Genomic DNA, 23393 nt, shown 5'->3' with positions numbered 1-23393 from the left:
CCCCCAGCAGAGCCAGGATGGGGCTCTGGAATGAAGGGATGGAGCTGTACTCACTGCCCAGCACCCCAGGGACACAGGCTGCTGCCAGCCCCATGGCTGCAAGAGATCTGGGTGCTGAGGCAGGAGTTGGTCTCGGGGACAGAGGCACAGCGTCCCTGTGGCCAGAGGTTCTGAGTGCTGAGGTGGGACGGGGCAACCCTCTGCAGGTTTCAGTCGCTCTATTCAGAAAAAGGCGTGTTACAATGGCTCCTAAAGTCCAGCGCCATACTCAAGCCTCTGGGCATTAACACGTTTTGAAAAGCACTTGGTTAAAAAGGAAAGTCAACACAAGCAGTGGTGTCAGGGAGTAAAATGAACATTCAAAGAAAGCAGAGCGGTGCCGACCCTTGGCATCTCCTGCGGCAATGGCTCTCCCCAGCACCAGGCACAGGCTTTTATTCTTCTCAGTGCAGCCTTGCAAACTCGGCACAGAACATTTTTGCTACAGTGAAACTGCAGCTGCTCTGGGTCTGGGGGAGCCATACCCAAGGGTGTCCCTCCCCCAGCCTCAAACCCTCCCTGTCCCCTGAGCACAGCTCTTGCCAGGCAGACAGGGTGTCCCTCCCAAAGGAGGCCTGTGACATGCTCAGCGAGGACAGAGGGGACAATGACCTTCTGCCTGACCTTGAAACACACAAGTGATAACACATGATGCTTGTCCCTGCTGCACTGTGGCTCAGCACCTTACATGTGCCTCTGGGGCAGAAAGGGTCCATTTTTTTCAGACAGAACAAAGATTTGAGGGATTCCCATCACCTGATAGCTTCATGCTTGCTGTAATTGCAATAACAGGAAAGGAGATTTTTTTGGTAGCCATAAGGTCAGTGAAATCTATCGGAAATAGGCAGGAGGCATCCCCACGCCCCATGGAGGACCTGGTGCCTCTTGTGTTTGTGTTGGGGGAACTTCTTATACTGGCAGCTTCACCACCCTGTTCCTGCCCAGAGGCGTTAGGGGAGGGAGGGTGAAAAGAAGGGATTGGATATGGTGGCAGTGTTGAGTGTCATGCTCTGTATCCCTCTGCCCACAGGTGCTGGCCTTTCGCAGGGCTGCAACAGGGAGCTGGGATGGCAGCATCATTGCAGGGTGAGACCCCAGGCAGCAGAGAGGAGACAGAGGCAGAACCTGCCCTTGGAAACAAAAGACAGCTTTAACCAGTGAGGAGACACAACACTTCTATCTTTGTGCTTTTACAGGCTGTGTCTGTCATCTGGCAGGATCTTCCATGGCTGCTGGGCTCATTGATCCCAGGTTTCTCTTGTTTACCGAGCCCTGACACACTGGCATTCCTGATCTTGTCCACAAAGTGAGGCAACCTATGGATATAAGGGAGCTTTCTCTCCCCTCCTGTCACATTCCTCGTAGGACTTGGCAGCCAAGCACTGACAGTGCAAGAGGGTGACAAGAAAAGACATGCACCGAGGCAGCTGCAGTGTCACTGCAGGGAGATTGGCTCCTCAAGGCTGCTGGGAAGCAAGGGATGGTGTTCCTGGAGAAAGGCAGGATGCCACAGTTTCACTGGGGCAGCAGGAGCCAGTGCACAAAGTCTGCGTATGAGGGCCCCAAAGTGTTTTCCTGGGTCCCAAAAATGCAAGTCCATCAGTGTGCTGCTGCTTGGCCTTTCTGTCAGGAGAGCTAGCCAGACAGCACTGCCGTGCTCCCACTCCTCTGTCTCCTTAGAGCTTATTTTGGTGAACTGGTGCATGGATGTGCTCTGTACAGAGCAGAGCAACCCCTGACCACTGCTGGATCCTGCTCTCCAGTCACTTCAGGTGGGGCCTTGAGCAGGCTGATCCAGTGGGAAGTGTCCTTGCCCATGGCAGGCGTATTGGAATTAAATGATTGTAGGGTCCCTTCCAACTCAAACCATTCTATGATTCTATGACCTTTTTTGCTGCACCACCCCCAGCTTTCCTGGGTGTCCAGGAAAGACCACCCCTCGGCTGCCTGCAGCAGCTGCCCCTGTGTAGCACCCATCAACTGTGCCCTGCACCCAACTTTGCTTGTAGGAAAGGCAGTTTATGGGAAGCCTTGGGCTCTGCCTTGGGCAAAGCTTCCCGAGGTCAGGTCTCTGCACAATGCCTTGCAGCAGCGGGGAAGGTCTTGAAGCCTCCCAACAGGATTTTCGGGGAGTGGCTGCACGACTCAAGCCCTCACAATGGCACCCTTACAGCAGGGATGGGAAGGATTCAGCCAGGAGCACTTAGATGAGCCTCATCAAACACATCCAGAAAATATGGCTTTATAATTAGCAGGGGCAAAAGGGAGAACTTCCTGACTGGTCTGCCTGGGGTTAATGTTAAGTCCAGGGGACTGGCTCTGGCTCTGCCTCCTGATGCTTCTGGCTCCAGCACAGTCAGAGCTGCAGTGAGAGGACCGGGCGCATCTCCTCCCCACCCGTCACTCACTCTACATACAATTTGGGACATCACTTTCTGAGGGAACATTAGGAAATAATAATAATTAATAATAATAATAATAATAATAATAATAATAATGAAAAGAGAGATTAGCAAACCCAACACACCAAACCCATGAGCCTCTTCAGAAGTGTAGAACAGAAAAGGGGTGCAGAGAAGTGCCCGGCTGTTAGTCTGTATGCAGAAAGCTCTCAGCAGGTTGTGTTTTATACATAAGACATTGCTTAACAACTGAGCATTATTGCTATGCATCCATTTCAGTCTAATCATTAAGCTTTACGAGTCAACATTAAACACCGCTCGTTCCATACAAAGCACATTGGCATCAGCAGTTACACTCCTCAGTCGATGCGTGTCAGGTATACAGCACAGGTTGAAGCTGTGTGCAGTCTTTGGGCTCCTAAATGCATCTACAGATCCCTGTTATACCTGACAGACTTGGGACTCATTTACAGTCCAAGACCAGGGGGTCTGTAAGAGCCTCCTTCTGTGGGAGAGAAGGGCAGGTGCTGCCCAGGCTCCCGCTGCTCCCTGGGGCTAACAGCAGCCTACTCATTAAAAAATAAGAACGCTGTCTTTGTTCTCTCTTCCTTTTTTTTTTTTTTTTTTTGTGATCATTTCGCTCTCTGATCATTTTATATAAATACAAAGATTAAAATAATTTATCTCAACATCATTTCTATTACAATCATACAGTATTTTCCCTTCAAAACAAGTGCATATATGCGTGTGTGTATATGTATAAGCATATATATAATATCTCTAGAGCTTTCCCCCCTCCCTGAAAAGCAGCAGTACAGCACGCAGGAGCTGATCCTTCCTGCTCCAAGGCAAGGGAGCCCAGGGAAAAGCACAGAGCTCACCCTGACAACTCATTTCAAAGCACATTACATTGGCATGAAGGGGGAAACTGAGGTGCTCCCTCTCCATCCCTTTGGGAAACAACTACCCCCTACCTGTTGGCAGCTCTGCCTGCACATCCAAGGGCTGCAGGGCTCAGGGCCTGCCTGGCTGCCCACAAACCCCAGGGAGCATCAGGAGGAGGGAAGAGCAAAGAGGGCCTGGAAATAAGATCAACTTCTTGAGCAAGCTGCTAATTAGTGAAGAGGAAAGGATCCTGCAGCTCAGACAGGGTTGCTTCATTTACATACTAGGCACTAAAAATGATGATTGCTAGGAAGGTATTTACACAGGAGGATCATACCTCTCCCTTCCCCTTTCAATGCTCAGGTCAGTCATGAACACCATTAACACCATCAAGGACTTCACAATAAAAATGCAACGTACTCTATCAGGATTGTCAGGGAAGGAGAGGGGAAAGCAGCTGTGCACACCACAGCTAACAGCCAAACAGCACACAGACACATATTGCCCTCTTTCACATTAAAAGAGAAGAGACAAATCCTCAGCAGAACCTCTCTGAACCTGAGAGAAACAGCAATTTCAAAGGCCAAACAGCACCCACCAGTGTGGCACCACCAGGCTGGCTACGATGCTGCAGCCCCGGGCGCTGCTGGTGTGATGCAGCACCAAGTGCCCCTTGCTCCCTGAGGGTAGGCAACAGCACCCCTTGTGAGCGCCAGAGCTAGGGCGTGGGCAGAGCCCACCTTAAATCCCTTTGCAATAACAGGTGGGAAGCATCCTGCAGCCTTCCTGAGAGCAGACTTAGGGCTTTTCTCCTTTGTGCAACTATACCCAGGTGCTTACACCCCAGCTGGGTACTACCAATGTACCCCATGCTGCCCTGCACCCCACCTGCCCTGGGAAGGCAGTTTGGGCACACAATGTGTTGCAGCCAGGGTATGAGTGTGCCATGTCCAAGCTTTTTACAGCCTTCTGCAGGGGGTGACAGTCAGGGGGTGCAGGTGGCAGCCAGTGGGGACTCTGATGGGTTCTGCACTCCCAAGGTAGCAGCTCCAGATGTGTCAGGGGCTGCAAAACTTTCCCCTGAGGGCTTTCCCTTCATCCCCAGGAGCTGCAAACTTCTGCAGGGCTTCAACTAGGCTGACTGCTCCCAGAGATCCTGCTGGGGGAACCTGCCTAGATGTGGCTTTGCTGGGCTTCTCCCCACACTCAGAGGTGCATTACAGACCATGGCAACAGCTGTGGAGTGGGGGGTCCCAGCCCTCGAGAGTGCTCTCGGGGAGCAGGAAAGGTCTTACCCTCTGAAGCCTAACTATTTCTTGAAGCCATTCAAGAAATGGTTTCACATCACAGCCAAAGAAAAGGTACAAAAGCTACTAATTTCCGTCCTGCTAGTGTAGCCTGTATGGTTGGGGGGTTGTTTTTACCAAAGAGCTGGCCTAGGGACTGTTGCTGAGAATCTCATAAAAGCATTTTAATACAGTATATAAATATTGAACTACAAAAATAGACACCTCTGACTGCGTGGGGACGCTGCGGTTGAGCTCTGGCAGGCTAAGCCCATATGGTCTATGAAGGTGATGGTTTTGAAGAGATTTCAAGCTCAATTGGAAAGAAATGGGGTCTGATCACTGCCTGCAGCTACGTCCTGCCCACACCAGCCATGGAGGCAGTGGGGGTCCTGCGTGAGGCTGCTGCCCATGCAGCCAGGCAGGGCACTGTCTGCAGGCAGCAGCCAGGGCTCCTGGCTAGGCATCACTTCCCCAGCCCACCAGCAAAGCCAGGCCAGTGTGGGCTGGCAGCCAAACCACTGGGGTGAAACCTGGCCTCCATATTGTCTGGAGCAGTGCAGGTCCTGCTGGCACCCGAGCAGGGAGACCTTCACCCTGCCCAGCTGTGGGAGTCATCCTCTCCCCGTTTCTGCTGTTTCAAACCATCCATGGAATGGATGGATAAAGCTACCGGTTTGGAGACTGGGCAAGGCTGCCCTGGCCCAGCAAAGGCTGTGTACTGCACAGCTGCTGTGCTGGGATGGACTCGGAGGCAGTGGGGGAGGACTGGAGGGCTGCTTAGTCAGTTGTCAGAATCCCGGACCTCGCTGGAGATTGGGACCGAGAACTGAAATGCTGGTGCCGAGACAAGACCCGCCTGGAGCAAGGCTGCGTTGGGTGAGGAGCTGTGTGAGGCATATGGCAGGGCTGGCGCTCATGGCCAGCCACCTTGTCCAAGTCCTATGTGTAAATGTAATGGGGAGAAATCAATGTTAGAGACAGCTGACCTGCTGCGCAGGGGAGAGATGGCCTTGGACATGGCTGGCATGGCTGCACCGTCCCCATGGAGTGGGGGATCCCTCCTGCACCCATGGAACCAACTGTCATTCACCTGCTTCCATCCTGGACACCTTCCTGGTGACATCTGGGGCCCTCCAGCCCAGCCCTGGTGCCAGCAATACCTAAGGCTGAGCTCATCCCGCTGCACTGTGCCATGTACCATGCATCCCTTTGCCTGCTGCTGCATGCCCATCTCTAGGCACCCCCGGCCAGGGAAAACACACCCCAAGTCTGCTCCAAGGGGCGGCAGCAGCAGGAAGATCTTCTTATCACAGAAATGCTGAATTTCTTTCTTTTTCTCTTTCTTTCTTTTTCTCTTTCTTTCTTTCCTGGGAAGCCCTGGACAGGCGCTCAGCCATTCCCCCTCGCAGACCCCATGCTGGGTTGTCCACCTGCCCCACAGCACTGCCAGCGGCACCCTTGGCTCAGACCCTTGGGGTAAAGGGGATCTTTCATGGCTGCCTGTGGGCAGGAGATGTGAGCAGGGCATCCGCTTTCCGCTGCCCCTTCCCCTCTGAGGGGACGGGGGAAAGCAACCCCCGTTGCCACCAGGCTCAGGCCATCCTGGCTGGTTGGGCCTTGCCATCCCCTTGCCACCTAATCCCGGGGCCGAGGGGCACTGCGGGGGCCAGACCCCTGCTTCTTGCCAGGCTCGCCCTTGGTTGACCTGGCCCTGACCACTGGCTCCTGCGCAGGCTGCCGGGGTGGCCTCTGCGCCCGGGGGGCCGTGGCAGTGCTGGCCGTGCCGTGGGCTGGGGTGCGGGGCTCTGGTGGTAGGCGCTGCAGGGCGTGCTGCCGTGCCGTGTAGAGGAAGAGAGCTGGGTCGGGCATGGCATCGTGCTCCTCTTGCATCGGGTCCCTTGGGCAGGCACCGTCCCCAGGTGGGCGCCGGGGGTGCACTCTGTGGCTGCGACGCCGGGGTCTGCTTTCAGTTGAGGGGCCGGTAACGGGCTGCTCGGGGGGCGGCCGCCCACCTGCCCGGGAGCCCGGCAGCCGCTGGGCCGTGGTGTGCAGCTGCAGGGAGAGGTAGGCGGCCGCCTCCGTCTGCTTCTGCAGCTCGGTGTCGAGGATGGTGACGCGGTGGCTTCGCCGCTTTAGCTCCTCCAAGAACCGGCGCTCCTTGTTGCGGAGGCTGGATCGTAGCGCAGCCACCAGCATCTCCTTGTGCTGCAGCTCCTTGCGCAGCTCCAGGTTGTCCTTCTCCTTCTCGTGCAGCTGAACCTCCATTGCCCGGCACTTCTCCTCCAGCTCCCGATCCAGGACGTCTGTGGGGACAAGGCATAAAAGGGAGTCAAGGCAGACAGTGGGGGCTTAACCCAGCATGATAGCCTCAGCCCACCACTCCCGTGAGTTCTTGTGTGCTCCTGATGTGGCTGTGAGGGCAGGTGGACACAGCTGCCAGCTGCTCCATGATGATGGCATGTGCCAGGAGTGCCCTCGAGGCTGCTTGGGCACTTTTGGGAGCAAGGGCTCCAAAACTCCCTGTGAGCTGCATGATTGCAGCTCCCTGCCAAGGCAGGCAGCCTTTCCTCAGGCACAGGAATCCCCGTCAGCCCTGAGCTGCGATGCTGCATGCACAGTGCCACGTGTAACACCCCAATGGAGGGAGGGTGAAAGTGGAGGATGCTGTTGCCATGGAACCTGCCATCTCTGCTTCACTGCAGCCTCATGCTGCAGTTTTAACATTTCCCTGGGTAGCAAGTTTTTCACCCTGAAAGTGACTTTGAGGGGAGCATGGGGGAGCTGGGAGAGAAAAGGAAACGGCAGCAGTGAAACCATCAGCACAATTTAGAAGAGGTCATTGACCTCAAGCCCCAAGACTTCACAGCCTGATTAGCGAGGATGGAGATGCTAATCCAGGATTGGATCATGGAGGAGCTGGGCTGTGCTCAGCAGGGAAGGAACCCCTACACCAGATGGGAGAAGTTGGCTCAGGAGGAGCCTATCCTGGTGGGGAAGATGGCCTGGAGCCAGCCCTCTCTGGCTGCTGTGTGCTCACCACACCATCACTTCTGGTTTCTGACACCTGACCTGTTCACCTTTCTGCTCCTGCCAGCTATGGGGCATGGACAGGACTTGTGAAAACAGAGGTGCTGCATTGAGTGTCAGGTTCCCTATGACTCTTACCACCCTCCCTGCCCCACCCCCCCCACCTCAGCAGGTGATGGACACCCTCCCTGCCCTGGCCCTTCTGAGTCACAAACACTCAGAAAAGCGTGACTTCACACAGGGCCCTGCGTGCTGCTGCTGCACACCCTGCACTGCTCCAGTCAGCCTGTAGGAGGGTAACACCTGTCTGACATCCATCCATCCATCCATCCATCCATCCATCCATCCATCCATCCATCCATCCCACTCACCATGATGGCATCAAGAAACTGCATTGAATACATACCTATAGAGCAGTCTGGATAACCAAACTTTGCATTTCCCCAATCCCTTCTGCCTAATGACCTTGAAAGACTGAAGGAGGTGAAAGATGGAGGGGAAGCATTGCAGCGCTTCATTTCATGATGACTCTTTCCTCTTCTCCAGGCACCCTTTGATGCACTGTGGAAACGCACTGAAGGTGTCCCTGTACAAGGGCATTCAGGTCCTGTAGCATGGCCATGTGTGGGTCCATGGAGACTCACTTCTGTGCAGCACAGAAGGTCCCTCCGTGCCCCAGAGGGGCAGATCTGGTTCAAGCAAGCCCCAAAGAAAGCAGGCTAGTGTGACTGTGAGCGCTGTATGTTGCAGAGATCCCTGGGAGCCTGCAGTCCTCTGCGGGTGCTGGCCTTGCACTTTGGACAGTGAAACTGTCTTGGAGGTGACACATTGAGAAGGATGCTCCAAAATGGGAAGGAGGAGACTGGAGCACGGCTGGCTGTCACCTCCTCTCTGCACCTCTGTGTCCCCTGGGCAGAGAGAAGCAAGGGGCAGTGGCTCAAAGTGCTCTTGTCCTCAGCCAAAAAGCACTATCATTCCTGAAAGGAAAGGCATGCTGTTTGTGTGGCGCCCTCACGGGACTCTGAGGACCTGCTCAGATTTCTGCTTGTAGCTGCTGCGAGCTCATGTCTGGCTGCATGCCCCATGCTCAGGCCTGGGAGATGTTTGGGGGACAGGAGCTGCCTAGGGAGGTGATGTGTCCTGCCCAGGGCTGTGAGGTGGCAGCGGGAGCAGCTGGCGTGGCGGATCACACCTTTGCAGTGAAGGAGCTGAGCTCAGCAGGTAACAGGAGGGCTGGGCTGTGCGCCCATGCCATGAGCTGGGCAAAGGGGTGGGGGCTGGACCACCCCGAGTAGCCAGATCCTGCCCCTGGTATCCCAGGCTTCAGGGTCCTGCAGCCTGACCTTGGTAGGGCACAGGGAGGAGAGTAAATGCTGCCCGCGGAGGCTGGCACTGGCCTGCACTCACGCCTGCCTGCCCAAACCTGCTCCCATTGTCTGCAGTAATCTCTGCTTTTTACAACAAGATTTGCAACCGCTTTATAGCCTCGGCTCTTAAGTGCCTTCTGCAGGGCTAAAATGCTTTATAATGAAATCTTAAGGAAGGCAGTTGCATGCAGTAATTATTACATGAGTGGCATTTGAAGAGTGATCATTTGATGGCATCTTAAGTTAGGTGGTTGGCCCATATATGTGGCAAATGTGATCCTACAATTCGTAAAGTGTTAAAAGGCTGAAGGATGGGCAGAGGCCTGTGGATGGGATTCACTATAAATTATGGTCTGTGGCGCACTGATGACACCCAGAGGGCTGGATGCAAGGCACTCCTATGAGCAAGAGCCCACCCACACAGGGAAGGGACCCCAGGCTCAGTGACGGTGGTGAGCTGGGAATGGGGGTCTACTGGAGGTTATGATGGGCTGAGAGGGGCTGGGTGTGCGTCACTAGCTGGGCATCACCCTTCTGCGGGCAACACCGGGGCTGGGAACCCCACATTCCCCTGGAGTTGGCCATGGCACTGAGTGACGCTGCTGCCAAGGGACAAGGACCTCAATGACTCTGGACAGAGCAGCCCCACACCCACATCGGTACCACCAGCCCCAGATCTGAGGATGAGGTGCAGGCTGAGGCTTGGTGCCAGGGATCCTGTCTGGGTGGTGCCAAGGATGAGTTTGATCTTCCTCCCTTGGATGGAGGAGGAAGATGAGCAAGGTTACTCATAGAGCATCCTCTGCCAGCCACAGGCACTCAGGCAGTGCTGCCTGCCCCTGGCTGACCTGGCTGCTGTTAGGATCGGGGATGCGTCACGCAGAGAACTGTGCATTGGCATTTGCTGGCCCCTGGAAGCAGCGTGGTGAGGGTGGCCTCAGCCAGCAGCACCTCAAGGCATAGGACACTCTGGGGACACTCTCACGTACCCCCTCCCACCAGGCTGTGGATGCAGCAGGGCCACGGTCCCAGGCAGGTGGGCAGTGGGAGCTCCAGGCACTGGAAAGGTGTTAGTGGGGGGCCCAGGAGGGGCAGGTAAATTGGGCATGTGCTTTGGGGGAACACTCAGCTCCTGCCCATGGGCCTCACTGGCCAGAGTCCACCACTCGGAGAGTTGCCCAACGAGCCTGCTTGGGCGTCAGGCTGGCTGGACTCTGCTCCACGGGTCAGGGCTGAGTGTGTTTGTTTGTGTGCGAGATGCAGGAAGCAGCTCCATCTGCCTCCAGACGAGGGGCTACAGCAGAATGATGCTCGAGAAGGAGGGGAGCAGTGCCTAGCAGCAGTGGGATGGTGTGCCCAAGGCATCCTTGCTCCACCAGCGTGTCTGAGTGCACCCTGGCACAGCCCAGCCTGCAGCCAGGCCACCTGCCCATCTGGGCAGGAGAGGAGCTGAAATCAGGGTGAGCTTAGCACCAGCTCCCTGACCCTTTGTCCCTCATTTGAAAACCTGCCCTCAGCCACAAGGCCAGCCTGCTGTTTGCTAGCACCAAAAGATGCCAGAGCCCAGTGCCATGCTGCTCTCGCAGGAGATGTGCTGCCTGTGGTGCAGCCTCAGGATGGAGGAATTGGGTTTCCAGTTGAGCCCTGTCCTGCCTGCCTGTCCTGGGTGGATAAGGCCGCCTTTGGGCTGCAGAAGCGTTTGGACAGGGCTCTCCAGTGGGGCAGGGCTGCCTGTTCCAGTTCTGGGGCTGCGTGGCTCAAAAGGATGGTGTGTTGTGAAATGCTTTTTGAGCACCTCTCTGCTGCTGGTCCCAAGCCTGGGATGCTGCCTGGAGTTTGCAGACATTTTCCATTCACCAAGACTTTTCCCCCCCTTATTTTGCGATGTGAAAGATTAGTCCGTGGGCAAAACTGACTGTTTGATGATCCAAAGGTACTGGGAGATTTTCTGAATCACTATCTTGCTTGCAGTTGGTGAGCGTTGCTGAGGAGGGGCCTCATAATGACTTTGTTGGCTTCTCCCTCGGGCTGCAGGTTTGCGGTCTTTAAGTTGCACTCTGGGGGTTTGTGAGCTGCTCCCCAGGGTCTATCTAGCAAAGCCAGCGGAGTGCTGCTGTCTTTCACATGCAAAACCTTCCTAGGTGGCTGCCCAGGCTTTTAACAGGTACTTCCCAGACACAGTCTTGCCACAACCCAAGTGTCCCGTGCAGACAAGGTCCACATCCCCTCCCTGAGTGGCCCAAACGGCCCCCTCCAAGCGGCAGGCTCTTCAGGCAGCCCCCTGCCCCCACAGAGGCTGCCCCTTATCTCAGGCACAAACCTGTGCTCTTACCTTGCTGGCGGGCTTCCAGCTCTTTGATTTCCAGGTCATGGGTGAGCTCTGGAAAAGAAATCAAACAGGAGTGAGAAGGAGCATCCCACCCATCCTGCCTGCTCCCTGTGTCTCCCCTGGCTCCCGGCAGGGCTGTGGGGGCAAAGGCAATCACTGTGGCTGTGGCACTGCCTCTGCCCAGCCCACAGTCAGCCTGGACATCCTGGAGCACCCGCCACAGGCTGAGCCAAAAATATGCAATTATGGCAATTTGTATACTACTAACAGCCTCAGGATCTGCATCTGCCACGGCGCTTTCCCCTGTGATGTGGTCAGGGCAGCGTCTGCAGGTCCTGCCCCACAGCGGAGCTGGAGGCTCCATTTCTCTGGCAATGCCTTTTCTTTCTCTAAGAGAGCTGCTGAACTATTTTCGATGCTTTAAATCAGAACAAAGAGCAGAGCAACAGACTGAAAATAGACCAAAGTGTAAGCTACCACCCCGAGTATTTCATAATTTCCTGCTTCCAGGCTGATCTCTGCCTCTGCACGTGACGCAAGTGGAATGGCCTCATCCCTGCGCAATCTGCCCACAGAAGGATGCTGCCCTGCTCTAGAGGCAACATGTACCTTCAAAATCCCCTCTCAGCCTGCCACTGAGTGCAGCCCGGGCTCTGCAGGTACCTCCCCAAGCAGAGAGGACCTGCTTTTTGTGGGATGGCACCCCATTTTCCTGAGGGCAGCTCCTCAGGGCTGCTGAAGAGCAGATGTCCCACCACAGGATATGGGCTGCAGACCTTTGGCACTGCAAAGCGTCCCTTCGACTGTCCCATCTCCCACTGCCACAGGCCCAGGACAGGCCAGCGGTGCTGCAGCTCTGGGCTCCAGGTGCAGGCACAGCAGGCAGAGCTGCCCTGAGCCCACGCTGTGCCTGGGAGCAGCAGCAGCAGTGAGGGCAGTGTCCTGTGGGGATAAGCTCATCGCAGGGCTGCAGCCCGTGCCCACCTGCTCAACCCTGACACGCTCCCTGTTCTGTGCCTGCACTTTGCTGCTTTCTGCCTGCACCCTGCCTGCTCTCTGTATGCTTGAGCTCTCATATGCTTGAGCTTGAGCTCTGTATGCACCCTGCCCATTCTCTGCCTATGTTCTGCTTGCACTTTGCCTGCACTTTCCCTGTTCTCTGCTGCTCTCTGCCTGCTCCCTGCCTGCTCTCTGCCTAGCCCAGGGCTACAAAACCGTCTTACAAAGGGCAGTAAGGGAGTGAGCTCAGAAACCTTCTGGAGTTCACTTTAACCTGCACACCTTTACAGCCAATCTCTTTTGAATTAATTATCCCAGCCCACCAAACCACCAGCAGCTCTGAGAGGAGGAGGAGAAGGGCAACAGCAGCATGCAGTTGTTTTGGGGCTTTTTCTCCCCTGAAAATGAGTTCAAATGGTTAATCTTTGCCCTACATTTTTCTTTTAATCTGCTTTCATGTTGCCTCTAATCCTTGTCACTGCTGCCATCCTTCTGAAACGAGATGCTTGGCTCACGCTGCTCTGCTGGTCTGTCTTAGAAAATAAATCTGTAGTGAGAAGGCAGAAGTAACTGAGAACGCAATGCAGTTTCTGGAAAGCTTTCAGCACTCTCAACCGCCCCATTGGAAATCAATGGCAACGGCGTTGTTTTTCTGAAGCTAAAATACTAGGTTTGGAGTCTCAGATACATTTCAAATGAAAACTAAAGCAGTCTCCCATTTCCAAAGAAGACATCACCCTGCTGAGTGAGCATAGGGCTCGGGGATGATGCATGCTCCAGGGTCCGTGCTTCTGCATCAGAGCCACAAGGGCTGGTGGGAACCTTCGAGAGGCCAAACACAGAGGAGAGCGCCCCATAGGGCTCTCAGTCACTCTGGCATCCGCAGGACGGATCCAGTTGCTCTGCACTTCTGGATCCTACTTCCTATACACCTGGCTCCCAGCAGCTTTCCCACTCAGCCCTGGCGCCCCCCGGGTGTCCCCTGTGCAGGACAGGGGATGCAGCACTGCCAGGCAATGCACTGCAACATGCCTGGTACAGGACACAGCTGAGGAGGGGTTTGTATTCCCTGCCATGGACAAGGACATATGGGCCAGCCCCTGCTGCCTGAGGACCCATGACCCTCTTGGAGGTAGCTATATGCCCACTGCAGGGTTAGATGCTTGCAGACAAGCTAGAAATGAGTTTATTTAAGACATGGTTTCTCTCAACATGTTTGGCTTCCCTTTGCTGCCTGTGAGGACCCTCCTGGTGCTCTGGTGCGTGAGGGACCATTTGCACAGTCCGGCTGACCAGCTTTGCTATCCGCTGCACCACCTGCAGGGATTCCCCCAGGCCCCGCTCTGCTCCTGGCACCAGCCTTCCCTCTGTTGTTCCCTGAACGCCGCTGAGCTGGCTAATTATTGACACAATGCTTGAGCTCATCTTCCAGTAAAAGGAGAAACAGAAGAGTCAGAGGAATCTATTGCTATTTCTGCCGTGTTTATACTTTGCAAATAAAATGGGAGTGGGAGGGAAGCCAATTTTCCTCTGTAATGTGAGGCTCGTTCCAATAAATGAATCACAGCATGCGGCTCTGGGCTGCATTACCTTCCTGTAAAGCCTCCGATTGGGAATGCTGGGCTGCGATGGTTTGCTGGGTCTGGCTCTGCCCTGAGCCCACAGCAAGGGCTACAATACTGCCCAAAGCACCTGCCCTCTCCTCCTGCCAGGCTGTGTCCAGGGGCACAGGGCTCCATCCTGTTTTCAGCTCTTGCTGCTGGCCCAGCAGCAGCCCTTAGTGGTAGAGGCTCCTGGAACACCAGGCACAGCCAGCAGAACTGCCTTGGGTCCAGAGGCAGCAAATCTGGGAATTTACTTGTGTGAATTATGCCTCTTTTGAACACAGCTGTTCTGCTGGTGGATCCAGCTTGGATATAAAGGCGCTGGCTTGCTGTGTGCCTCTCCCGGGATTCCCTTGGCTCAGCTCCCCCTCAGATCAGACGCTCCCTCTGTCGGCACAGGCTCTGGCACCTGGAAAATGCCACTGCTGCCAGACGGAGTTTCTTAGGGCTGAGTAGGCGGCAGTTGAGAAATAGAGCTCTGAGGAGGGTGAGCATTTCCAGTGGTGATGCCTTGCGGAGATCAAAAAGATCGTGCGAAAACCTAAGGTTTGAAACAACAGCTCCAGGGCAGGCAGTGCACCTCCGCAGGGCCACAGTGGGGAAAGGGCTGACTTACCAACTCCAGCTTTCCTGTGCAAACAGCCCACCAGACAACTGTACTAAAACCATCATCAAAGTAATCTTAAAACTAACCAGTGGGTTTGCCCCCATCGCTCCTAACAGAATTACACACCTCACAGATAAGGACGTGAATTGTCTGGTCAGACAGTGCTGTCATTTGGCTGCCCTGGGAAGAGGACATCACTGATCACCAACTGCGCAATGGGCTGATTTGTGCTCCTGGGGATTCAGAACCCCCCAGCCTGATTTAGGCATGAGAACTCTGCTGTCTCATCTATCTGGAGAGGCTATAGATGAAGCCATTAAAACAATGAAACACAATAGCAAAAGCTTGCAGAGGATGGGGGAAAGTAGACAATTCTATCAATCCAGAAATATCTTTGTTCCCCAGGAACCAGGGAGGATGACAGACTGGAAGACAAGGAGTAATTAGCTACGGCTGAATTATTGATGAGAGCGATGGCACAAGTTGGAGTGAGTTTCAGTGTCAGGCAGGCAGCCAGGGAGCCATCGCTCTTGCGATGCTGGCTGAAAGGGCGGGCAACATCGCTGCACTGAGAACATGGGCAGGGGGCCTGTGTGCCTCACAGCCGGGGCAGGTCCCTGAGCCTCACACATGGCTCTGTTTCCCAGGGACTGGAGCCAGGCAGATCCCGACTGCAGGGAGTGTGGTGACCCTGGGAGCCGCTGGCCCCCTTCCCGAGGGGCCAGGCTCATGGTGACAACCCCTGGTCTTGGGAAAGGTTGGGAGGCTGCAGTCATTGTGTGAGGGGCTGCAGGGACCCTCTCTCTTGAGCAGGGAACAAGCTGTGGCAGGGAAGCAGACGTGCTGATGCTGCTGGTGTTAGTGCTTATTCAGCACATCTAGGGGTGACCAATGCCAGTGCTAGTGCAGGGCTCCTCTGGGGTGGGCTGGCATGAGGGGAATGGATTTCACCTCTCTGTGTGCAAGAGAATAAAGAATAATAATATATAAGCAAGAAAATCACATTTCCTCCCATTCTGAAAGTGGGTGGTCTCCTAAGCCCACATTATCGATGGTGTTCTCCTCTTTCCCTTAGCCCATTGGCGTATGGGAGAAATGATGAACACTTTTACATTTTAATAATCAAAATACCTTTATGGGCACAGAATATGGGAGGAAAAGGCAGGACAATCTAGCTGGCTAATGCTGGGGTGTTCCTTATACCAACGAATATCTTGGGGTAGTGACTGCTGCAGCCAAACTACTGCAAGGTGCAGGAACATGTGGCTGGGGAGAATGCTGAGCTACTGGGGCTAATCCTTGTTCAGAAGTGGGCCCTGACCACAGTATGAAACAAAGAGAGAAGGTTTTAATGATGGATTATCAACACAGACTCCAGTCTTATGACATGCCTGGCCAGCTAATGCCCAGAATAAAAATTGCTCTGGTTCTTCAGTGTTGCAGCTGGAGGAGTTTGCCGGTACCCAGTCGCAGAGGAGCCATTTCAGAGGGTTTTACCCTCAGCAGATTAGGTGGCCACATAACATGGTCCAGGGAGGGGCTGGTGGAACTGGGACCAAGGGTGCAAGCGGGAGGCTGAAGAGGATGGGGATCCTCTGATGGCATACAGAGCAGGATTGGCACGTTCCTCCTCTGCATCCTGCTGAATGCTAGCGTGAGCTCCCATGCAGGACCAGCCCTGGGCCGCAGGGGGCCAGCAGAGCTTTCCTGCCCCATGTGCTCTGTGGGTATGCAGCTTCCACACAATGTGGCCACCACAGTGCTCACCTGAGCAGTGCTTCTGCAAGCGGAGGATCTCCAGGTGCAGGTCATGAAGCAGCTCCATCTGCTCCTTCTTCAGGAAAGCGATGTGCCGCTGCACGCTCTGGATCTGGTGCTCCAGGGACACGGTCTCCATTGCAACCAAATTCACAGTCCAGGCCTGTGGGGAGCAGAGACAGCTCGTCATCAGACATGCAGCAGCACATTGTGCTAGCGAGCCCTGTCCCCGGAGCCCTTGCGAGGGGCAGAGCCCACCAGGTGCAAGGCAGGTGACTGCTCTCATCTACCCTCTCCATGGGATGTGGCTGTGGGTGAAGCAGCACTGCTCAGAAGATCCCCAGTGAATGGCCCTCAAGCCATCCGTCACCTCAGCGCCTCTTGGAGCTGGCTCCCATCTTGCCTATGCTTGGGCTGGGAGTCTCAGAGACTGCAGGAGAAGAAAATGCTGCTGCACAGACCCTAGCATTGTAATGGCTCATTGAATTTGGCCCTAGGAGATGTTTTATTGCTGAGCAGGATTACATCTGGGACAGGATTGCTCCCTGCAGTCCCCAGGTGGGAGTTGCACCAGAGATGATTTTGGCTTTCACTAGATGAGCCACATATAACGAAGCAGTAACTGCAGCAAGAGATCTAACACAGAAAAAATAAAAAATGCTCCATCTAACCCAATCAGTGTTACATGTCGAGGAGAGTAATGTTGTCTTCCAGAGAAAGACACCATGGTAGATCCTGGTACATAACAGCTGCTGTCAGTCCTGTGCCTGGTGGCTCCGCCTAGGTTGGACGTCCATCACCACATGTTAATGGCTTTGGCAAAGGAACAGCATCAGCTGCAGACCTGTGTTGCTGCACCGAGGAGATACAAATAAATGCCTGAAAGAACCCTTAATCCTGGGAAATACCATTTTGTACAAATGTGGGATCTGTCCTTACCCTCTGCACCCATACCTGGAGAATGGGAAGCTACAGCAGACCCTGGAGACGGAGGGCAGATTTGGTGCCAGCAAGCCTGAGGGATGGCATGCACTGTCCTGTGCCGGGGAAGCTGCTTCCATTCCCTCCTTTGTTCACGTATGACTTCAGTTTTCCTTCTATAGAAACTTCAAAACTAAGCCAGTGCTTTGGCTCACATTTACGGCACGCCCAGGCCGGTGATGTAGTACATTTTAACATAATTCCCACAACCTAAATTGAATCAAACTGCATTTAAGCTTGATTCCACAGTAAGAGATCTTGGCAGTGACCGAGTTCAAAGCTTTGCTCTTGCCAAAGACTCTCCAGATTTGTGAAATCCCTAGTCAGGTCCCCATATTCCTGCTGTTTCATGAAAGAGGGTGTGGGCTCCAGAATGAATAGGTTTGGGGTGTTTCCTGCCGTGCCCCATTGCTGCGGCATCACCCCATGGTTGGCTCCATCCTGCCTTCACCAGCTGCAGTTCCTGCTTGAGCCTTCACCTCTCATGTTGCCACAGCCACTATGGGATCAGGGAGGGGGTGGAATGCCAGCCCCTGCACACAGGAGATGGCTGAGCCCAGGCTGAGCCCCCCCCAGCTTCTGCTCTGGCTCTGCCCCAGCCCTCATGGGGCATAAAACCCCTTTGGAAGGTCTGGTGCTGCTCTGCCTCCTAGGGGTGCTGCATCAGTGTGGAGGGGCTCAGCTTTGCTGCATCCCCTGCAAGCCCAGCACCCAACCAACCACTGGTCTGACTTCCACGGGGGATTTTTCAGTTGCAATGCCCCCGAGGCAGGCCAGTGCCAAGGGTTTGGGGAGCTCCAGTGCTCCTGCATCCAGCGTGGGGTTTGCTGGGAGGGGGCTGTGTGAGTACTCCAACTTGTGATGCTGGTGGTGCACAAGCAGGGTGATTTAGAGGCAGCTGCAACACCTAATTGGCATGTAAATAAGTAGAAATCATAGAAATTGTATTCTCCTGTGGCTGCCCCCCACCTTGAGGGAGTAAAACTGAGCTGTGTGAGGGGCTAGGGTGAGGATCTGGCTTGGCTGACCTCTCTTGGATGACTGGCTCAGAGGCTTGCTTTGCAGTTTGGAGGTGTGTCTGTCCGTGGGAGCTCTGCATAAAGTCTAAAATAAGAACATTGAGTAATGGGAACTGGCTTTGGTGAGTACATGGTGGATTGTTGCTGGGGGTTTTCATGTCCCAGGGAAGTATTTCTGGAGGCAAAGCAATGAATGTGGAGTTTTAGGATGGCTCTGCTATTCAGGGAATGAAATGCTGCAAGCATTCACCTCACAAATGCTATGGGAAAGCATGAAAAAGGCTGGTGTGATATGTAAAAGCAACAGGTACAAAGGTCCTGCTTCTCATTTAAGTTGCTTATTGTGGGAGGTATGATTTATACTCGCTCCAAGCTTCCCTGTGGAACAATGTCATGTAAGCGAAGAGAGCCCTGGATCAGCCTGCTTAATCCTGCCTGGCTGAATGTAAGGTGTGTGTGCTCTGTGTGAGGAAACTGCAGGCATTTCCAGAAACCTCAGGGGATTTGCAGTCCCTCAATGTTCAGCATTTTAAAATGGATCTGGGGAAGAAGAAAAAAAATCTAGCTTTAGACTTCACTTCCTAATCATTCCAATTCTTCGGAGTGACAAGGTGATTATAAATGTTAAGTCCTGGAAGCCATCTAACCTTTCTTGATGGTATGGTAATCAATGGACAAGAGAGTTGATGTTTGTTCTTTGTACTGCGAGAGCTGGCAATGATGGGGATTCCTTAAAGGTGGGGGTAATTTACTTGCGTCAGTGCAACACCTATGGAAGCCATCTGGCATCTGCTCTGGGCTAGGAATACAAATGATACCATAGCACTTACCCTCCTGCCAGCCCTTGCTTTGGAGGTGACAGAGCGATGTGCTGGGCTCTGGAGCAGCTTCTGGAAGGGAGTTGTGGCACCTCATTTCAGCAAACGTCAGAAAGTAGGTTGGACAAAGCCCAGGGGATATGTAGTACTATTTTCAAGCACCTTGTTCCATCTAGTTAAAATGTCTTTAATAGATATGGCTGCAAATTTTCCATTGGACTTTCCCTCTTCCCTTTTAGTGGGAAGTTACTTTTTTTTTTTTTTAACCAATACAAATATTTTCCTTTAAAAATAAATAGTTGATAAATATCAAGCTGTAAAGAAAGTCAAAGGAAAAAAAAATCTGGAATTGAGATCGGTTTGTTGTCTCTCATTCAGAAGATAAAAAATCTGCATAATTTACCGGAGGGTCGTGGGTGAGTGTCTGTTTTCAACATTGCCATGGGAAATCCTTAATGGGTTTGGATCTGCTTTGCCTCTCCAATGTGACTCTCGCTGTTTCCCTTGAGAAGCAGCTCGTTGCTTGTGGCAGGAACATCAGGGATATTGCATCTAGGAGAGAGACTCTTGTTTTGTCCAAGCAAGAAACCCCTGTCAGCATTAATGACGCTGAGGCAGGGAAGGGCAGGAGCTGCCTTCACAAGCAAATGAGATGGTTTGTGCTGCTGCCTGAGAGCAAAGATGGGGAGATGTCTCCTATGGTTCTTGTGCCCCTTGAAACAGGAGCCCATAGACCGCGGGTGGTGACTTAAGGCTGCCACTGCTTCACCAGGCCCACATGCAAAGGAGGAAGCATGCCCATTAGACAGCTCTGTGCCACAGGTCATGATGCAAGAGCTATAAACTAAGCTGCAATTTAGTCATGAGGTTTCAGTAGCATCTGTAAGCCGTTCAAGTGTCTCTAATGTTACCAGAAGGCAGCGGAAGAACTTTGCCTTGCAAAGGCTGAGTCCACCTATTACTATAAAGCGTTTTGGAACCGAACTCTCAACAACTGATATCTTCCCTCTGTTGCTTCTGAAGTCAAGTGGAGATTGAGCAGCATTCTGAGCCTTTAGTTCCATGTGTGCCTTTGGTCATTTCATACAGCACAATCACCTGGGAGGTGTTGGGAGTTAATAAGGATTAGCTGCTGCTGCTGGCTGGCTTAACGCTTTACTGGGCCATTGCATCTCCTAGATAATAACACCAAAGCTCCCCATGTCAAGGGCTTTAAAGCACCTAGCAAGTGCTGATGACCATGTTTCTATGTGGTGAAGCAAGGTGAGAACTTTCAGCCTGCGTCAGAGCAGGAGCCAAATAACAGTAGTTAGGGCTGTCACTCCCAGGATGCTAAGAAGCACCAGCTCTCCTCACCCTGACCTCACGAGCGTGGCTGCCAAAAGGATGGTTGTATCGCAGCAAGTGGTGATGGGGTTGGAAGTGACATTGTTCCGATCTCTGCCTTGCTGCTGTGGCTGTCACTCTTTTTTTTTTTCTTTTTTTTTCTTTTTTTTTTTTCTTTTTTTTTTCCCCCACACTACTTCTAGCTTGCCAAAGCAGGTGGTGGTGGAAGCCTTTGCAGTGACTGCTATTCTGTGGCTTTGAGGAGTTATGAATGAGGTTACAACTCTAGAAAACAATGTCATTCAGAATAAAAGCTAAGGGTAAGCAATACTCTAGTTAAGCTTGAAGGGCACAGTTGTATACACACAGAGCTGGAAAGGGCAGCAATCAGCTGAACAGCGAATTTTGCCCCTATTCAGAGGTGACGCCTACAATCTGAACTGGCCTCTTCTCCCTACAGAGATTTGCTTCAACAGCTGCCTCTGGTTTTGGAGACTGGACATCCAAGAGGCTTTGCTCCACCACCAAGAGCTCTCCAGAAACTAGTTTCCCTTGCTGACCACACGAGGTTTCAAGCACAGGACTCCCAGGTCTCTTCTCAGAGTTGTGGGACAGCCCTCAGCAGAGCACTCAGGACCAGATCTTTAACTTCAGAAATACACTTTTAAAGTCTCCTCCCTCCACCAAAAATTTACTCAGAGAGACTGTGAAAGCTGAGCTGGCACCGTGCTGGATAAGATAGAAGGGGTTTCTGGGTGGCTGAGCACAAGCAGTTCATTAGAGTCCACATGGGTGCAACCCACAAACATGAACATGGAGGTATATTCACCAGGAATAGGTGAGCACGCTCTGAAATCCATCTTGGAGAGCTGTTCCCTGCAGAGAAAGCTTCCTTGCTGTGCTTGCCCACTCTGCCCCTGCCGGGTCTCTCAGCCCCCCACACCGGAGCCATGGGCTGGTACCTGACCACAGCATCCATGTGGGATGCAGCGGTGCTGGGCTCTGTCCTCTGCAGTTCCCCATGCTGTGTGGTCTCAACCGCCTAGTCCTCCTGTGGGCCCACCCTGCCTCTAAAAAACATTTTCTTTCCTCACTCCTGATCTTTTCACCGTGTAACTGTAGTTCTTGGGACAAATATCCAGAGTCCTGATCTCAGCTGCGTGTTTCAAAGTGCTATCAGAAAACCTCGGTGAGATTCGTAGTTTCGTCACAATTTATTAGAATTCTTTTTAACAATACATGACTGAAGCAACCTCTTGCAGTAGCTATGATCACTTTAGCTGCAAGTCTACTAAGAACTGACTTCCTTTGCACAGAGAGATTGCTTAAGTTATTTGCTTTCAGGGCAAAACTGCACTGAAATCTGCTGTTTAATGCCAAAAACTTTGGCATTTGTTGTTTAATGCCCTAAAACTTTGACAAAAGAAAGTCTCAGTTCCTGATGATGCATTCGAAAGCCAGCAATGGTATCACATGAACGCATACCTCAGCACAAACACTGTCACGCTGAGATCCAGTCCTTATAAATGTAATGATCTTTCCCCATAAATGGTGAAATAACTGAGATACAGAGGGCACAAATAAGGTTTGCTGGAACAGGTCAATAATTTATCCTGTGTGTCCCCAGCAACCTCCTCCTTTCCCCCCTTGGTTGCATTAAAACATATACAGGAACAAACACGTATTAGAAATCCATACTGCTTTGTATTTATGATCTCAATGAACACAAGCACAAACTTTGCAACGACGCCATGAAGCAAATGTGCCTTCAAATGCAAGGAAAATAAAGCAGCAGGAAACTAAGGAACTTGTAGAAGGTCACGGAACTAGTGGTAATGCCAGGAATAGAAACTAGAGGTGGAAACCTGGCCTTGGGAAAGTCAGTGAGGAAATCTTCCTTGATCTCAGCTGAGGCCGAATTACACGTGGAGCCCTATTTGTGATTCATTTTTCTACCAGTATGTATTTAAAGATAAAATCGATACAAACGTTGATTGTAAATTCTTGTGTTTTTGTGCAATTCTCTAAATATAACTGCCTGATTTACAGCCAGCACTGAAGCTTGTCATTGGGTTGCAGATGCCAAAAGCAAGGCTGTGTTTTCCGAGGGAATTAACTATGTATTCAGCTCTCTATGTCCTCTCCTGCTGGCTCCAGGGGAATTAACTATGGATTCAGCTCTCCTCTGGGATTCAGCGTTTGGCCCACCACCAATGCCTTGAATCTATCATCACCGAAAGTGGCGATACCTGTATTTCAGGAATTTTGGAGCAATGCTTTCTGGTCTCCAGCTGAATCCTTCTACAGACGCTTAACCCCTCCGCTGCCAGCGCAGAGAGAGAGAGAGCTTGGATGTAGTCGGGATTGCAGCAGCTGGGGGGTTACGTACAGGGTGAAGCGACTTTGGAGCGCGCACGAGAAGGGATGCAGGCAACTCGTGGAGAGCATCCCCAGGGCGCAGCATGCCCGGGGCGCAGCATCCTCGGAGCGAAGCATGCCCGAGGCGCAGCGTCCCCTATCCCTCCCGCCCCGGTGCGCATCCCCTCGGGATGCTCCGCGCTGCCCCTTGGTGCCGGGGCCGCTCTCCCTGCCCGGTACCCGCTCCATCCCCTTCCTTGCCCCGGTTTCTTACCTCGGGGGAGCGGCGGGGCCCCGCTGGGCGCCCGCTGGGCGTCATGGGGCGCCGCGGCCGGGGCCGGGGCCGCGCCGGGCTCCCGCGCTGCCTGCAGCAGCCCCGCCTCGCCCGGCCCCGCCGCGCCGTAAACAGGCGGCAACGTGACCGGAACTGGGGAGGGGGGAAGCGCCTCCAAGCAGGGGGAACGGGAGCATCCCCGACCCCGTGCGGTGCTGGTGTCCGCTGACCCCGGGGGGGAGTCGGCCCGGGGTACCAGGAAACCGGGATCATCACCCCCCGAGCCGGGCTGGGGCTCCGCTGCCCCCGGG

At 53.4% G+C, this 23393-nt stretch overlaps 1 protein-coding gene across 3 annotated transcripts; it reads right to left on the bottom strand.

The window, feature by feature from the left end:
* Window positions 1–550: 550 nt before the first annotated feature.
* Window positions 551–23232, bottom strand: CCDC92B (coiled-coil domain containing 92B). Of its 3 annotated transcripts, none has more exons than XM_054084721.1 (4): window positions 19528–19652; window positions 16316–16469; window positions 11342–11389; window positions 551–6918 (listed from the first exon to the last, which is right to left on the bottom strand). In XM_054084721.1, exons 2-4 carry the CDS (start codon window positions 16443–16445, stop codon window positions 6251–6253), a joined length of 846 nt encoding a protein of 281 aa, XP_053940696.1. In that variant the 5' UTR covers window positions 16446–16469; window positions 19528–19652; the 3' UTR covers window positions 551–6250. The 3 variants fall into 3 exon arrangements, with proteins under 3 accessions (XP_053940696.1, XP_053940697.1, XP_053940695.1); XM_054084720.1 differs by lacking the exon at window positions 19528–19652 and adding an exon at window positions 23083–23232 and having other exon boundaries at window positions 552–6918; XM_054084722.1 differs by lacking the exons at window positions 11342–11389; window positions 16316–16469; window positions 19528–19652 and adding an exon at window positions 8049–8584.
* Between the last annotated feature and the right edge of the window lie 161 nt (window positions 23233–23393).

Source organism: Cuculus canorus, chromosome 20 (genome assembly GCF_017976375.1).
Source record: "Cuculus canorus isolate bCucCan1 chromosome 20, bCucCan1.pri, whole genome shotgun sequence".
NCBI classification, from domain to species: Eukaryota; Metazoa; Chordata; class Aves; order Cuculiformes; family Cuculidae; genus Cuculus; species Cuculus canorus.
The sequence above is the reverse complement of the archived record's forward strand: the minus strand, read 5'-3'. Positions and strand labels throughout refer to the sequence as shown.